Source organism: Alligator sinensis, unplaced genomic scaffold (genome assembly GCF_000455745.1).
Source record: "Alligator sinensis unplaced genomic scaffold, ASM45574v1 scaffold239_1, whole genome shotgun sequence".
Classification (NCBI taxonomy): Eukaryota; Metazoa; Chordata; order Crocodylia; family Alligatoridae; genus Alligator; species Alligator sinensis.
Genome location: NW_005842788.1, coordinates 96,971 through 108,207, shown reverse-complemented (window position 1 = coordinate 108,207; position 11,237 = coordinate 96,971). Strand labels below are relative to the sequence as shown.

Sequence of the window (11,237 nt, the reverse complement as noted above, 5' to 3'; positions counted from 1 at the left end):
CCCGGTTGCCCCCCCCCCCCCCCCCCCCTCCCGCCTCTCAGCCACACCAGCACTGGCCGTGCTAGCCTCGGCCGCCTCCTGACCCCAGTACCTGCCCTGGTTGCGCCGGCCCTGGCCCTGGCTGCCCCTCCCCACCCTGGCCCTGGCTGCACACCGGCTGGGGGGGCCCAGAGCCGGGTCCCAGAGCAGGGCCAGCCTCAGCTGCACTGCCGGGCTGGAGGGGATGAGCCCCTGGGACCCTTGCTCCCACCTTGCCCTGCTCCGTGTCATCCCCAGAAAGAGCCCAGTGGCTCCTCCAGAGGTGCAGTGCTGGGCAGCCAAGGTGGGGAGGGCACATGGCACCCCAGTCTTTGCAAAGGCAATGGCAGGCCACAGCTGCGTGTTGGCTCGGCCTCTGCTCCATGTTTCTGTGCCTTGCTGCTGTCACTTCGAAAGTGGTGGGTGCTGCCATGTGTCTTGCTGCCTGGAAGATTTTGGACTGAGATAGATGGCACATTTACACCATAACTTATTATAACTAGTAGGTAATGGGCAGATGCTTGTGCACATTGTAAGTTTCCTTTGTACTGTGCTGCTGGGTGAGAGGTGGGGGGTGAGAGGAAACAAGTAGTCATAGCCTGTTGCCTTTAGCAAATGTCTCTCTTGGAACAACACTAGTGTTCCATAGTACAGTTTTATCCCTGATCTTTCCAGATTCAATTGAGTTACACCAGTTTAAGGCTGTATGTTATAAATCTACTGCTTTTTTATACCAGCATTAACACATCATGTGTATGGGACTGCTGGCTTTTACGTCAGTGTAAAAAAGGAGCAGACCAATCCTGAGAAAAAACAGATATAAAACTATGCTGGTGTAAATTACACTAGTGTAGGTACTGTGTGTCCACAGTTTAAAGCAGAGTACTCATTTGCTCAAAACCTGCTGCTCACCCCGGCTCACTGCTTGCCTGTCTGTGTAGGATCCCAGCATAATTCAAACTGGTGTACAAACCCACTGTAAAGTACACCAGTTCAATGTATTGTGTATCCAGGCCCTCAAACTGCCAAAGAAATGGGATCCAGTGATGTGATGTAAGCAGAAACATCACATCTCTTCTGGCTTCAGCAGAGTCCAACTGCAGGGACAAGATTGTATCCCACCCACAGTCATGTGAAACAAGACAAGATAGAAGAAAGTGACCAGCACAGAGTCTGAATTTGTCTGTATTTCTGGTTTAATAGATTGCCAAGCAGGCAGTCCCACTTGCCAATGCTGCAGTTCAGGTCTGTGCTGTTCCCCTGCAAGGGCAGTACAAAATCTCAGGCTTTTTGTGAGTGTTTGATGTGTAATCCTTTTCCATGTGCAAGCTCCACACTCCCCTGCCTGCTGCAGCAGTCTCCTAGATCCGTTCTCACTCACCATTAGTCTGGTGGGTTAATTCAGATGACCTTGTCCTGCTGGATCTTTCTTCTTTTCACAGATGCAGAATCGACCTTCTCCGCAGCTTCCAGCCTTAGGTGCCCCAGCTTGATAGTACACACAAGCCCCACCCTGATGAGTCAGATTACTGGAGTCTGGGAGGGAAAACCTAGAATGCAAAGATAAAATTTGAAGTTCATAGTTGCATCCCCAAGCAGGCTGTGCCAGGCACTGGGTTTAGGAGTCCCTGGTGCTTATATAAAGGGTAGCAGGGGATGCTGAAGCAGTGTCCCTAAAAGATGGCCAAAGACGTTTTCCATCATAAAGCCAAATCTGTTCCATGAGAATCTAGGAGCACAGGATCCTTCCGATCTCACGATACAAATTACAATACTAGGTATGTTCAGTCTTAAACCTAGAGAAACTTCAACACAAGGAACAATTTCCCCCACTGAAAATTGCCCTGGGCATTACAATTGAAAAATGTTTCCTTTCTTCCTCCTCCTCCTGTTGAATATTATCAACAGATGGGTCTTCAGCTCAGTGGTGGGTGAAGGAAATATCCTTTGCATTTCCATGTACAATTGTATCAGGCCCATTGGTGGCCAAAGCTTTCATGTGACAAATTTAGTTATCATCTAGTTCTGCAAATTATCTTGCCCAATTGAGCAAACAGCCTTCCTTTTCCCCACCAAGTCATCTCTGACTGACTTGATCCAACACTGACAATCTTTTCCTTTCATTTTGGTATGTCAGCCTGCCAGAGAAATGTTAACAGCCTTTTTTTTTTTTTTAAATGAAATTTTTAGACTGATAAAAAATTATTTTGGCACATAAAGGAGGTTTTATGATTCTGCCAGAGCCCTGCAGTGTTGGGTTTTTGGAGTCAGTCACCAGGCAGTAACAAGCAGAAGGTGATCCAGGGATTGACAATACATTTTTGAAGATGTCCAGTAATCCTTATGCATTTCCTGTAACAAAGCCTGTATATCATACACTCACAGAGAAGGGCTGGAAGGGACCTCCATAGATCATTTAATCCAGCCCCCTGCTAGAGGCAGGTTTATCTCTAGCTAAATGATCCCATACATATTCCATGCCTAAATTCATAGCAAAATTATGCAGTCACTTCTGACACAACACCAGACATAACACCCTAACCTGCCCCATATAAATCAGGGGGACTGTGGTGGCCAACATCCTGCTGCTGTAAAAGTTGTTACAATATGCTCAAGAGATCCCTGCTACAGAGGAAGGCAAAACCCCCGTGCAGTCCATACCAATCTGACCATGGGGTAAAATTCCTTCCTCATCCCAAATATGGTGATCGGTCTGACCATGAGTGGAGGGGCAAGACCGTCTAACCAGAAACCTCTGGGATTCAGTCCCAGCAGGAACTTTGCCATACTCCAGTCAAAATCCCCAGCCTTGGCTGCAGCCAGTAAACAATGCCTGTGAAGAAGGCTTAAAGAAACCCTGGCACATATAGCAAAAGGGGTAAAGGGGTAGGGGAAGGGAGAGAGGGAATTCCCACCCCCCATGCAGCCCAGAAGAATGGGAAATACCCATAGTAGAACATAGGTATAGAGTGCATGAGCCACAGATCTGGCCCTTGCTTTGAGCTCAGCAGAACACTCCCAGAGGTGCAGGATGAAGCGAATGATCAGCATGCCATCCCCAGCCAACATTACATCATTGCATCTGGCTGCAGCCTCTGACAGAAGAGAGACTGCCAGTGGCTTTCCCTGTTGTAGGTGCTCGAGTGAGATTTGTTTCTCCAGAGGTCTAGCACCAGTTTCTTGGACTTACACATATTAGCTGCTTAAGGATCTGTTAGGATGAAAGACCCCATAGAAATGCAGGGAGTTAGAACTGCTCAGATATCAGCCTCATGGGAGCATGAGTGGATACAAGAAGCCAGGGCTTGGAGCCAGCTGGGGCCTGTATTCTCTGGTGGGGTCTGTCATTCACTGTATCCCCAGTAAAGTTCACAGTCCCAGTTAGCTGGCACTGTCCAGTTCCCTCAGTTCCACGGTGAATCACATACTGGTGTTAGTGCTGGACTTCAGAGCGTAGGATATCCTAGTGAGATAGACTTACAGGCCAGTGGAGAGAGCTGTGCTGTCCACCCAGACCCACTTCTGAGTTTCAGAGTTGTGAGACAATCCAATCCAGAATGGGTAGTAATATGGGAGGCCATGACGCACTTCAGAATACAGAAATGACTCCCTTATTATGAAACTCTGCAGAAGAGCGGGGTAAAAGAGAAAGATAAATTCTCTTGGCAGTGTGCAAGCATGAATGACTGGACATCACTAGCAGAGTGCTGTGCATGCCTCACACAATACAGCTGTCAGTCTTCATGTAGAGATCATCCACATAGTGAAGCTGGAAGTCTTGCTTCTGTTTTCATCGTCTGCTCCTTTCACTGCCCTGTCATTTCATCATACCCAACTCTTTGAACCTCATATTACAGGCTGAGATGCAACTGAGAACTGTTTTTGTTTTATATAAATAACATTTCATTAAAACCTGTTTAGCCATTTTAGGGTAGTGGAAGGATATAAAATAACTGCTTTCTCCTCCAAGTTCCTAATGAAGACAACTGACCCCCTGTAATATCACAGTGTTTGTTCAGCATGTCTGCAAATAGGTCTGCCTGCATGATCATAAAGGGGGAAAACCTGCTGTGAGGACCTTCCTGACATCAAATCTGAGTTACAAAAGTTGTGACTGTTTATAAATATCCCCAGCAGGCTTAAGTGAAGACATGTCATTTATATTAGTTTAACTGCTACAAATGTATCAGATGGAAAGCTGACATTACTTCTTATGCCAGCTCAGAACTTGAGAAGCTTAAAATATGATAGGGGCTATGAAGAGCTTCACCTTCAGTCAGCCTCACTGGTGCGTACCACCTTCTTCAGCACTCAGGGCACCTTACAGCTGACATTTGCCAGAATGAGGAGACTGCTGTGTGACCCACTCTCCCAACAATGTCATGAGGGAATGAGAGGCTACATTCCCCACTGAGCTCTGATGCTCTCAGATCAGGGATCTATTCTTAGCTTTGCAATATATTACCAGGAAGTCTTGGACTTGTTACTAGGCCAAATGTTTTAATTTGGAGAACACTGTCCTCAAGATGGCAGCAAAACTACTTCTTTCTCTCATCAGGGCTCCTAAAATGAAGGGTGAGTGAACTGAGGGCCCTGGATTCATTCTTTTCCACCAGGGTTTAAGGGCAGAATGGTGAATTGTACAGCTATGTATGATTACAGCCCCATGTTGTATATGGGGATCTGTCAATGATTTTAAATTCTGAACCCATTTTCCTCAAAAAAAAAAAAAAAAATGTTTTTGCATCCCAATCAGACTGTATCACTGTAAACAAGACTCTGAGCCTAGATGGCACCCTCAGCTAGATTTTCAGTCATTGCTCTCTGCAAATGGCTTTGGAAGAGACTTTCTCAAGCACAGTTGCTCTTGGAGTATCAGGGCACTGAGGGGGAAGACCGATGTCCTACTACATCCCACATGTTTCCTTGGCTGGTTTGGAGACTGAAAACAGACTGGACATGACTGTTCATCTCCCTTCCCTCCCACTTCTGGGGTAATAATTTCTTTCCATCTGCAGAAGGGCTAGTGCCAGTGTAGCTGTGTTAATTCTGTGATGCACTACAGATAGCACCATAGAATAACACATCCCACTAAAGAGAAACACACTAGACTTAGTAGGAAATATAATAATTAAAGACAAGCATGTTTAACCCTGCCCCTCCAGAGACATCTCAAATTTGTACTGCAATTTAAAGACCCACAGGCATGCCAAATACTCCTCTTGGAATTACCCTGTGAAGGCTGTGCCAGAACCCCCCTCCCAGGACCTTGCTCCTCTCTGGTTTCATTCATCTGGTGATTTTGCATGAATATAATCAAGGAAACACACTCACCTGCTCCTCTTTGCTTTCAATTGTAATCAGCATAGCAGACTGAGTAATGCAAAAGGATTTACACTGTTCCCAAACTCTGTTTTCAGGAGAAAAAAGATAGGACCTTTCTTTTCTGTGACTCCAGCGTGCTGGACACTTCCCTGGAACAAGCACATACTACTGATTAGCTCACTGCATTCCACTATGGAGCCTGTGCTGGGGATGTTACCATCAGAAATGGAGGGATTTCACACCCTCCTTACTCTTTTACATCTACTGCTTGCTTTTATGCGACCCACAAACAAGGTGGAGCTCTAGTATCACACTTCTGAAGGGGCACGGGCCTTTCCCCTCCAGAAACAGTAGTTGTGGCCACAGAGGGAACAGCAGATGCTGGCTTCCTCACCTGTATGGACACATGGCAGGCCACACAGTCACTGCCATGTTGCCCCAACAGGATCAAAGAGTTGGGGTTTGTCCTCAGCACTGAGAAATGGGAAAAAAGTTTACATGGAGCATGTTAGCTCTACAGGTTGCATTTTCCTCCCGTCCCCTTTTCAATCAGTTTAACTCAAATTATTTTCATTTCAAAATTTTTACCTGGCATGTGGGGAATCATTAAAAAAACCAAAACAGGGAGAACGGGGATAAAATGTTTCCTTTCAATACATTTTAAGTGTTTCAGCATCTTTTTCTTCCAAGATGGAAAAATCATTGAGGTGTCAGGAATATCATTAGTTTTGACCAATTGGCATAATCTTTTTTAGGGTTAAAAAAACCCCATTCCCTATGGAAGACCCTCCTACTCCTGCTGAGTGCTCCTATCGGGGCAGGACAAAGGGAGGGAAGTCCATTTCCAAAGGAAAGTCTAGATTCTTCCCAGCTGGAAGGAGGGATAAAAGCAAGGTGGATTGGACTGAAAGGGGCAGCACCATAATGAGGGGTAGGTGTTGGGGGCATTGTGCAATTTCTCTCTTTCTCTCAACACTTCTCTTGTCACTGCAGTCCATAGGAACTGATGGCGAGGGTAAGCATGCAAGTCACCTCCCACTGCCCCAGCCCTCCCTGCTCTTTCTGTCCTGATCCTTTATTGCACCAGCTGCTTCTCATGCTCCCTTGAAGCAGGCGATGTTGATAGGAATTGGCAGCAAGGGTAAGGGGCACCAGCTGCAGTAGTGGGGAGCAAGAGTGAAAGAACAGCATTAGGCACAGAGTGGAGGGGCTGGGATAGCAGCAAGAGGCTTAGGTGTTGCAGAGAAACCCTTCAGGGGTGGAGGAGCATAGCACAGAAAGGGGACATTGGCCTAGGGGACAAACTGTATGAATTGCACCTGTCAAGGGTCCCCATTCCCCAGTAGTACCTGCAGCTGAAACCCCATTCTCGCAGCCCTAGAGAATTCCTTTGTACAAAGGCAACATGTCTTTGTGGGGTGGAGGGAAGGGGCGGGGGGAGGGGGCAGGACCCTCTGCAGTGGTAAAACAGCCTCCTACACAGATCTAGATCTTCCCAGGGAAGAGAGCAGCATCCACCTCCTCATTTACCTCTTTGACTTAGCTGTTCCTCTGCAGGGGCTAGAAAGCCTGGGTTCAGGGCTTGGCAGGACCTTAGCTGCTGGGTGAGCTTTTTCACTTGTTCAGAGAGTTTCTTCTGCTCCCTGATTACATCAGTCACTTAAACATCAAAACAGAATAAAAGCATCTTTTATACTAACAGATATGGCGGGGCCACAGGCCAGGCATTCTTACAATCTTGCTGATGCAAAAACGCTTTCTGCAGTGGAGAACTGCACTGACACTCCTTGGAGAAGGGGAGCTGAATCACTGACGGTGGCTTATATGTTCATAGAATATCAGGGTTGGCAGGGTCATACACTCCACTCAACCTGTATTACAGGTAATTTCCAAATGCATTGCAAAATAGATCCATGGAAATATCTTTGATTACAAGAACAAGCTGTTCGTATTGGGCATTGTATTATTATGACAGGACAGGATAGGACAGGACTTGACTCTAACTAAAGTCTTTAAAAAGGCAAATGCCTAGGAGTATAAATCTCTAAAACCAGACTATTTTTTCAGGACAAAAAAAGTGACAATAGGATTTTTTTTTGTGTTCTGAATTAGAGGCAAATTGCTTTTTTTCAGAATTTCCATGGAACAAATTATTAGAACATGTCCAAACTAGAAACTTTAATTCAAGAAATTTCAAAATTCTTAACCAAAACAAGCTGACTGTACGTACCAAAATGCCATCTCTTAGTTCTTTTAATTTATCCAGCTGGAAAGCCACAAGAAAACTGGCAAAACTATCATTTGCCAGTGAGAAAATATTTAATACATTTTTAAAAGCCCAAATTAATAAGTAATCAAACTTTAAACACACCACTAGAACAATTGCACCATGAAGTTAATAAAGATTATCATAAAACAGTCATATCATCATCTTATGGTAATTTACGAGTCACTTTTTTGAATTTTGATAAACGATGAAAATAAAAATGGAGACAAGCAAATAAACTGAATAAATCTTCTTTCACGCTTAATTTTCTTGTCAAGAGATTAAATGCTTCATTGTATTATTACCAAAATATAAATCAATTGTACAGTCCTAGTTAGGCTGAAATTTCAAAGGGCAAAAGCCCACACCTCCCAAAATAAATAAATAAAAACCTTTAAAAAGGAAAAAAAAATCATCTTGCTATAAGATTCTTCATTTATACCAACATGTCTTCCTTTTTTTGAGGGAGGAGGAGGATTCCAGAATAATGTACTGTATTACCTTGTTTTTGACCAGACCTAGTTAGTTAGACTGCCATAATCCATTAATAAACAAAAAAGTATCACTAGAAAAGTAAGAGGTTTCACCAACAGACCAGATGGAAAACCGTGTTACAGATATACATCAAAGTTTGAACATCTGACAGGGAGGACTAAACCCGCTAAATTTGTTGGAGAAATCTGTTCCCAGCAGCAGAAAGTTCCTTTTCTCTCTGCTTCTTAGGGAGCATAGATTTAATGATCTCAGCAGAATTGCCTGCATTTTACATTTCCTATGAGTAGAAATGTTACATGTAAATGCTTTCACCTCTTCTCCATTACCTCTGAACCAACTCCATTTCCTCCAGTTTCTTTATAAATATCCTTTTTGGACAGAAATGTTGGTAGCTGAAACGGTCCTCATTTTCTCTCAAGAAAATAAAATGGGCCTGATTCTACATTTCCAGGGCCATTTTCTGTCAGAAAGATTTCAACTGCTGTAAATCAATCTATTGTCAATACGTCTTATATGAATAAATACATGATACACATAGTAAGGGTCCTGTTATATTTACTGGGTGCTCATGGGCTGCAGGACCTGCTCTGGGGGAAATAAGTTAGTTGCACTTACGTTGGGAACTATAGATTCTTGCTGTTATCAGCAGCATCAGGGACAAGGACATGATCCCAAGTACCAGTGGAAGGGGGGACCATGAGGAAGATACCACAGGAAACTCTATCAGAGAAGGGGAGAGAAATGAACACACAGAAAACTACTTGAGAAGTAATATTGCAGTAGAGTGTATTTGAACAGCACCAGATTCTTAAAACAAGCATGCTTCATGCAGCGTGAGAAGAAAGAGCCGGTGCTGGGTCTAGAGGCAAATGCAGATATTTGGGCAGAAGTGTTTGTGTGAGGCCGTGAGAGCCCATGAGACAAGTATTCCTGGCTCCTGTCTGTCCATGGGCAGGATTCAGCCCCTGAATTTCAGAACAGGACACTGTCTGTTATCAGGAGACAAATTTGTGGGATAAATCACAGAAAAAAGTTGCCTTTGCAGACAGAATTCGCAGGGTAGAAACAACTAGATGATTATAGGAAGGAGAATAGAAGAGGTTAGGAATTCAGGAGCTGGCAATGGGTGCAAGTGGAGGATTTTCTGCTATGTGGTATAATTGCAAAGCCATGCCCTATGTCTACTGCAGTATTCAATGTGGTGAAAGAGAGTTCTGGTCCAAGATGAAGATATTATTTTACCACAGCTGCCCCCCACCCCACACCAACCCCCATGCTGTGCGATACCTCTGTGCCCAACGTGCTTAGGAGTCAGTCTCTGGTGCTCTGGAGGAGTTGGTAGTGTGAGGCCTGGCAAGGTGATTTCCTGCTCCCTCATTTCCAGTGGGCTCTGCCACAGATGGTTTAGACTCAGCTGGAACAGGGGTGCGATGTGGGAAGGAACTGATAGGTCATTGAATCACTCAAATGTAGCTGCTGAGAAAGGGTGGAGTTGCAGCAGTGGGGAAAAAAAAAAAAGGCTTAGCAGAAATGAGAAAATGGTGAAGGTTTCAAACAAGTTCCCCTTCCACATCACTGCAGAATAGAGAACTTCTCACACCAAAAACATGCAACAGGAGAGATGGAAAGCGAGAATAAGGGGGTTGGGGAAAGAGGCAGAAAGCCATTCAGCCTGGAGACCCAGGGTACTGGACATCTGGGCACTCCTACTACTTATGGTAGACCTACATTCAATTGTTTGGTTGGGTCGTTTAGAACATTCCCAGCCAGCTCCTACCAGCACTGCAGATGTTAAATGCTTTCCTAGGCCTTGCAGTGTCCTGCCACAGCCAGTTCTATTTCTGAAATGAGTGGCCATCATGGAATAGTTAGCAATGTTTGTAAATTCACCACTTAATAATATTCTCTTTCCTTCTTTACTCCCAATGCACATGCAGTTACATGCACAGACAGTTACATGCCTGTGTAGTCTGTCTCCTGCATTTTGCTATCGAGGCTGCATCTCTCCCAGCAAATGCTTGGAGATGTCACTGCCAGAGTAGGGCTTCCTCCTGCTTCTAAAAAAGTCCATTCCATTCTGTACATATGGCCTCCTCTCCCAACTGAATAATGCTTTGTGGTGGCAGTTCCCCAGAACTAATGAAACTCCCCCGTCCCCACAACAATTTACCTGGCTTCCAACACAGAACAACTGAATCCTGCCAAGTGCAATGTTCTGTTACAGTAGTAACAGCCCTAGGACCCTGTGGATGGGATACCTATTTGCATAACCTAGACTGTGAGCAGTGACAGATGTTCAGAAGCAGAACAGGTATATCTTAGGCCCTGGGGGCTGTCCAGTTCACAGGGGCCCAGCCCTCCCATTTTCCTGGCTGAAACCACACAGGAAGTGCTCGCTGCTAATTTGAGATGTGCTGTTCCTGTACGAATGAACTGAGACTGTGGTGAGTGACTGTCAGAGTGCGGCTGAAAAATTGCTGCTCAGACCAAGGGAGCAGGAGGGCTAGTGAAGTGGCTAAACACACATATGGGATGAATGAACATGCAGCTGTCAGGAAAGCTCTGAGTAATATGGGCCATTGTTTAAAGCCCCCTGGATATGTTTCTCAGTGGAGCATAGCAGGGTTTAGCTCCTCAGTGCCTAGTGCTTCCAATGGACTCTGGGAGCCCAATTCCTGTGGTCCTTAAAGTCCCAACCTGTGGCATGAGCAACAGACCTGGGTGTCTGCAGCTCCAAGAAGGGTTAATGGACAAGCCCTACATGGTACGAACAAAGGGATGCTTCAATTTAAGAGCCTGAAGTTATTTTTAGGGCCCTAATGTTAGAAACTCAGTTTGAGACCACTTTCAGGGCCTCTCTTCCAGCTCAGCACTGAGGTTTCACCACCTAGAGTAGAAGGAGATTGGGGAGATGTTCCCCTCCACCCTTGACGGTCTCTTTTTCCCCCTGCTTTGTTGTTAATTCTCCAGACTAGTAGCATGAGCAGTGTCACCACCAGCATCCTGACCACAGAGGCCTAATTTTCTTTGGCCAAGTACAGACATTACACTTTTATCAGTAGAAGTGATTGACAAGTGGTCTATACTGGTAACAGAACAGAAGTTTGGCGCACAGAGACCAGTGTACAAATGT

At 45.1% G+C, this 11,237-nt stretch overlaps 1 protein-coding gene across 1 annotated transcript; it reads right to left on the bottom strand.

Moving 5' to 3' along the window:
- Positions 1-1,204: 1,204 nt before the first annotated feature.
- Positions 1,205-9,528, bottom strand: LOC112547889 (C-type lectin domain family 1 member A-like). Its single transcript, XM_025191111.1, has 6 exons — positions 9,392-9,528; positions 8,720-8,824; positions 6,874-7,002; positions 5,353-5,492; positions 3,500-3,642; positions 1,205-1,568 (listed from the first exon to the last, which is right to left on the bottom strand). The coding sequence occupies exons 1-6, from the start codon at positions 9,480-9,482 to the stop codon at positions 1,415-1,417; spliced, it is 762 nt and encodes a 253-aa protein (XP_025046896.1). The 5' UTR covers positions 9,483-9,528; the 3' UTR covers positions 1,205-1,414.
- Positions 9,529-11,237: the final 1,709 nt, after the last annotated feature.

Excerpts from the sequence above, each read along its gene's own strand:
- LOC112547889 (XM_025191111.1), bottom strand. The coding sequence starts at position 9,482 with ATGAGGGAGCAGGAAATCACCTTGCCAGGCCTCACACTACCAACTCCT. Across the intron at positions 8,825-9,391 it reads TAAGCACGTTGGGCACAGAG|AGTTTCCTGTGGTATCTTCC; the intron begins GTATCGCACAGC and ends CTTCTCTGATAG. Across the intron at positions 1,569-3,499 it reads ACAGCTCTCTCCACTGGCCT|GTTTTCCCTCCCAGACTCCA; the intron begins GTAAGTCTATCT and ends TTTGCATTCTAG.